Here is a 6,000-nt window from a genome sequence, read left to right as displayed (position 1 = left end):
TCTATCCCTCCCTCCCTCTATTTCTATCCTTCCCTCCCTCCCTCTATTTCTATCCCTCCCTCTATTTCTATCCCTCCCTCTATTTCTATCCCTCCCTCCCTCTCTCTCTATCCCTCTCTCTCTATCCCTCCCTCCATCAGTCTATCCCTCCCTCCCTCCATCTCTATCCCTCCCTCCCTCCATCTCTATCCCTCCCTCCCTCCATCTCTATCCCTCCCTTGCTCCATCTCTATCCCTCCCTTCCTCCATCTCTATCCCTCCCTTCCTCCATCTCTATCCCTCCCTCATCTCTATCCCTCCCTCCATCTCTATCTCTCCCTCCCTCTATCCCTCCCTCCCTCTATCCCTCCCTCCAACACTATCGCTATCCCTCCATCTCTATCGCTATCTCTCCCTCTATCTCTATCCCTCGTTCCTTCCCTCTATCTCTATCCCTCCCTCCCTCCATCTCTATCCCTCCCTCCCTCCATCTCTACCCTTCCCTCCCTCTACCCCTCCCTCCACCCCTCCCTCCATCTCTATCCCTCCCTCTATCTCTATCCTTCCTTCCCTCTATCTCTATCCGTCCCTCCCTCCATCTCTATCGCTATCCCTCCCTCTCTCTATCTCTATCCATCACTACCTCTATCGCTCCCTCCCTCTATCTCTATCCCTCATTCCCTCTCTCACTCTCCCTATATCCCTCCCTGTCTCTCTATCCCTCCCTCCCTCTATTTCTATCCCTCCCTCCCTCTATTTCTATCCCTCCCTCCCTCTATCTCTATCCCTCCCTCCCTCTATTTCTATCCCTCCCTCCCTCTACTTCTATCCCTCCCTCCCTCTATTTCAATCCCTCCCTCCCTCTATTTCTATCCCTCCCTCCCTCTATCTCTATCCCTCCCTCCCTCTATTCCTATCCCTCCCTCCCTCTATTTATATCCCTCCCTCCCTTTATTTCTATCCCTCCCTCCATCTCTATCTCTATCCCTCCCTCCATCTCTCCCTCCCTCCCTCTTTATCCTTCCCTCCCTCTATCTCTCCCTCTCTCTATCTCTATCCCTCGCACTGATCTGACGTGGGTCACGTGGTTCCTCCACCGACTCTGCCGCGTGCGCGATGACGTCGCGGAGTTTGAGCGTGTGACGTTGCGGCGGGTGAGTGAGATCGGGTCTGGGCCTGGAGCCCGGGCTCTGGGAGGGACAGAGACTGGAGGAAGCGGAGGGGGGAGGGGGGTGGAGAGAAGGTCAGGGTGCACAGGGGGAGGGGGGTGGAGAGAAGGTCAGGGTGCACGGGGGGAGGGGGGTGGAGAGAAGGTCAGGGTGCACGGGGGGAGGGGGGTGGAGAGAAGGTCAGGGTGCACGGGGGGAGGGGGGGTGGAGAGAAGGTCAGGGTGCACGGGGGGAGGTGGGGTGGAGAGAAGGTCAGGGTGCACGGGGGGAGTGGGGTGGAGAGAAGGTCAGGGTGCACGTGGGGAGGGGGGTGGAGAGAAGGTCAGGGTGCACGGGGGGAGGGGGGGTGGAGAGAAGGTCAGGGTGCACGGGGGGAGGGGGGGTGGAGAGAAGGTCAGGGTGCACGGGGGGAGGTGGGGTGGAGAGAAGGTCAGGGTGCACGGCGGTGGAGAGAAGGTCAGGGTGCACGGTGGGGGGTGGGATGTGGAGAGAAGGTCAGGGTGCACGGTGAGGAGGGGGGTGGAGAGAAGGTCAGGGTGCACGGTGGGGGTGGGGGGGGTGGAGAGAAGGTCAGGGTGCACGGTGGGGGGAGGGGTGTGGAGTGAAGGTCAGGGTGCACGGGTGGAGGGGGTGGAGAGAAGGTCAGGGTACACGTGGGTGATGAGCGAGAAGCCAAAGTTGGAAGAAAGTGTGTAGATCTTTGGATTGTAAGGTTGGAGGTGGTTACTGAGATGGGGAGGAGTGAGGCATAAAGGGATTTGAAACAATGAATGGGAAAGTGGGCAGGAAACAAAGGATTTTCCGGTTCGCTGAGTCCAAAGAACCACCTGATTCATGGGCTTTTTCATCCCAGTGTGTGATGCTGTTGCAGTCTGTGTTGGCTGATTCAGGATCAGGGTGGGCGGTGAAGAGAGTGACTGAGCAATATTATAACATGTTAACTCTACCTTTTCTGAGGGTGCATTGTTGGGTTAGCTCCCTATTCCTATACTGCCTGAAGCGTGTAGTTGCATGGCTGCCATCAGCTTTTCCCCTTAAGGGCGTATGCAGAGAGTTTGATAAAGATTGTAACATTTTTTTCTCTGAGGGTTGAGTGTCTGTGGAACACTCTTGCCCAGAAATCGGTGGAAGCAGGGTCATTGAATGTTTTTAAGGCAGAGGTAGATTGATTCTTAACTAAAAAGGGATTCAAAGGGTATCAGGATGATACTGATGTTGAGGCCACAATCAGATCAGCCATGATCTTATTAATGGCAGAGTGGGCTTGAGAGGCAGAATGGCCTACTCCTACTCCTAATCCGAATGTTCGCATGTAACTCTCCCAGCATCTTCTGCTGAATGAACTTCCAGTGTATTCATAATTCATGTTTCTGTTCCCCCACCACGTCAGCCTTCTTCCCCCCTCCACCCTCTCGTCTTGTTGGCTGCAGTGGCAAAGACTCTGTCTGCCCTCGGGTACTTTGCCCAAGCAATCAGTTTCACTGTGAGGCTTCGTGATTTTCTATTTTTATTTATTCGTTCATGGATGTGGGCATCACTGGCTAGGCCAGCATTTATTGGCCATCCCTAATTGCCCTTGAGAATGTAGTGATGAGCCGCTGCCTTGAACCACTCTAGGAGTACCCTCAGTGCTGTTAGGGGGTTCCAGGATTTTGACCCAGCGACCGCGAAGGAATGGCGATAGAGTTTCAAGTCAGGATGGTGTGTGGCTTGGAGGGGAACATGCAGGTGATGGTGATCCCATGCATCTGCTGCCCTAATCCTTCTGGGCAAAAAAAAGGTCACGGGTTTGGAAGGATTGATGAGCTGTTTGGCCATTGGGGGAATCATAGCTGAGTGTGATCTTGTCCTCCGCCATCTCCCAGAAACAGCAATGTGATTGTGACCAATTAACCTGTTTTAGCAAACATTTAGCAAACTCCCATGCTCTTCTTTGTTATAACTTCCTTTGATCTTTTGGCAGTGTTAGCTGAGCTGACTCAGCACCAGCTAGGAATCAAATAGGCTCAATGTCTGACTGAATGGCGCCGTCAACCTGCTAAACCCTTGGGGAGCGCAAAGGTTCAGGTTTGCATGCTCGAGAGTCAGGCAGGGAAAACCACTGCTGATGCAGCAAGTCTGTAATGAGGGAAAGCCGCTGTGTTGCTGAATGCTAATTACTTCTTCTGAGTCTCATGTAGACACCTCAGCCGAGCATCAAGGCTTCAGCTAAATGTGAATTCCAACATCTTAATCACCCTCGTGGTGTGCTCTATATTCCAGTTGATTGCAGAGTTGGCTAAACAGAGCTGGTCGCTACAGCCCCTCTGTTTCAGATGAACATACATATTAATTAGGAGCAGGAGTAGGCCACTCAGCCCCTTGAGCCTGCTCCGCCATTCAATAAGATCATGGCTGATCTGAATGTAACCTCGACCCCACGTTCTTGGCTGCTCCCGATAACCTATCACCCCCTTGTTAATCAAGAATCTATCTAGCTCTGCCTCAAAAATATTCAAAGAGTCTGCTTCCACCACCTTTTGAGGAAGAGTTCCAAAGACTCATTACCCTCTGAGAGAAAAAAATTCTCCTCATCTCTGTCTTAAATGAGCAACCCCTTATTTATAAACAGTGACCCCTAGTTCTAGATTGTCCCACAAGAGGAAACTTCCTCTCCACATCCACCCTGTCGAGACCACCTGAGGATCTGAAAGGTTTCGATCAAGTCACCTCTTACTCTTCTAAATTCCAGTGGATGCAAGCCTAACCTGTCCAGTCTTTCCTCATAAGACAACCCGCCCATTCCTGGTTTTGTCTAGTAAACCTCTCTCAACTACTTCTAACGCATTTACATCTTTCTTTAAATAAAGAGACCAGTACTGTACACAATACTCCTGGTGTGGTCTCACCAATGGTCTGTACAACTGAGGCAAAACTTCTGTACTTTTGTAATCAGCTCCCCTCTCAATAAATTATCACACTCCATTAGCTTTCTTAATTTCCTGCATACGAACCTTTAGTGATTCATGCAATAGGGAACCCAGACCCCTCTGAATCTCAGAGCTCTGTAATCTTTCACCGTTTAGATCATCTTTTTTATTCTTCCTGCCAAAATGGAGAAGTTCATATTTGCCCACATCATACTCCATTTGCCAGATCTTTGCCTGCTCACTTAACCTATCTTTGTCACTCTGTAGCCTCCTTACATTCTCTTCACAATTTACTTTCCTACCTATCTTTGTTACGTCAGCAAATTTAGCAACCATTCCTTCAGTCCCTTCATCCATGTCATTTATATAAACTAAAAAGCTGACGCCCCAGCACTGATCCCTGTGGCACAACACTTGTCACACGCTGCCAACCAGAAAAAGACCCATTTATGACAACTCTCTGCTTCCTGTTAGCTGGCCAATCTTCTATCCTTGCCAGTCTGTTACCCCCTGCACCATGAACTTTTATTTTTTGCAATAACCTTTGATGTGGCTTTTTATCAAATGTCTTCTGGAAACCTAAGTACAGTACATCCACCGGTTCCCCTTTTTCCACAGCACATGTGACTCCTTCAAAGAACTCCCAATAAATTGGCTAAACATGACTTGCCGTTTACAAAACCATACTGACTCTGCCTGATTGCCTTTCCTTCGTGCATCACCTCTGGCCTCCAGGAAGCAGATCCAGCTCATTCATTTATGGGTAAAAAATATTCATTCACACAAAAAAAACAGCCCTGGACATACGTGTGTGTCTTGAAGCTGTGACTCTGGGTCAGTGAGTGAATCTGCTTACCGCAATGTTAATGTGATGTCTTGGTTGGGGTGGGTGTGCTGTGATATCATCCGTTGCATCCCATTGTGCACTGACTCCCTGGGGGGGGTGGGAGGGAATGGCCCAATTACTAATCTGCTGCCAGCCTTTCACTCCTTATTCTCCTTATTTGATGGTATGTGCACTGATTTGTGTTCCTTCAGCTGGATTAGATACAGGTCATTGACGAGCACGAGGAGCTCCCCAGAACAGGTAAAGGCAATAGTTCTGACGAAACTGTCTCGTTTTGATGGATCTTGATCCCACTCGGATGCATTAACACCATGTATCTCTCTTCCCGTTCTCCATGAACACGTCTAATTACCTCTTAAACCCACTTATACGAACATATAGAAGTGACAGGGAAAGGCCAGTTGGTCCATTAAGCCTACCCAGCACCACGACCGTCGGAGCATCTTGATTAGACTCAACTTCCCTACACTCCCCTACGCAGTCACGTAATCTCCTGGGAGAGGAAAGACAACAGAGGAAAAATGCGGGACTAAAAAAAGGGAAAGAATACTCGGGATATATTCCTCTCTTGAAGGCCTCAGGCAGCCGAGACCAGTCCAAGAGAACACACGAGGAACAGGAATAAGCCATTCTAGCCTGCCTTGCCTTTCAACTAAATTATGGCTGATTTATTTCTTAACTCCATTCACCCACCATTGTTTCATTTCCTTTAATACCCTTGCCCAACCAAAATCTGTCACACTCAGCCTTGAAATTTTCCATCAGCACGCAGCATCCACAACTTATTGGGGGAGAGAATTCCAGATGTGCACTGCATTTTTTTTTGTCATTTGTTATGGGAAGTGGCCATCCTTAATTTCCCTTGAGAAGGTGGTGGTGAGCTGCCTTCTTGAACCACTGCAGTCCATGTGGTTAAGGTACACCCCAAGTACTGTTAGGGAGGGAGTTCCAGGGTTTTGACACAGGGGCAATGATGGAATAGCGATATAGTTTGAAGGCAGGATAGTGTGTGGTTTGGAGGGGAACTTCCAGGTGCTGGTGTTCCCAGACGTCTGCTGCCCTTGTCCCTCTTGGCAGGAAGAGGTTCGCATATTTA

The 6,000-nt window shown here is 49.9% G+C and overlaps 1 protein-coding gene across 5 annotated transcripts in view; it reads left to right on the top strand.

The window, feature by feature from the left end:
- Positions 1 to 1,105: 1,105 nt before the first annotated feature.
- Positions 1,106 to 6,000, top strand: part of LOC121291998 (protein CutA homolog) — a 28,038-nt gene continuing 23,143 nt past the window's right edge. Inside the window, exons 1-3 of one of the 5 annotated variants that reach the window (XM_041213714.1) lie at positions 1,106 to 1,133; positions 3,112 to 3,215; positions 5,096 to 5,144. Coding sequence is in view for 1 of the 5 variants with exons in the window: in XM_041213713.1 (XP_041069647.1) it covers positions 1,915 to 2,045; positions 5,096 to 5,144 (180 nt within the window). In the remaining 4 variants the exon portion in view is untranslated. Of the gene's footprint in view, positions 1,134 to 1,853; positions 2,046 to 3,111; positions 3,216 to 5,095; positions 5,145 to 6,000 lie in introns of those variants that run through there. The other 4 variants (XM_041213717.1, XM_041213715.1, XM_041213713.1 and 1 more) reach the window with 4 other exon arrangements.

The sequence above is a fragment of the Carcharodon carcharias genome, chromosome 19 (genome assembly GCF_017639515.1).
Source record: "Carcharodon carcharias isolate sCarCar2 chromosome 19, sCarCar2.pri, whole genome shotgun sequence".
Classification (NCBI taxonomy): domain Eukaryota; kingdom Metazoa; phylum Chordata; class Chondrichthyes; order Lamniformes; family Lamnidae; genus Carcharodon; species Carcharodon carcharias.
This window is presented reverse-complemented; position numbering and strand designations above follow the sequence as displayed.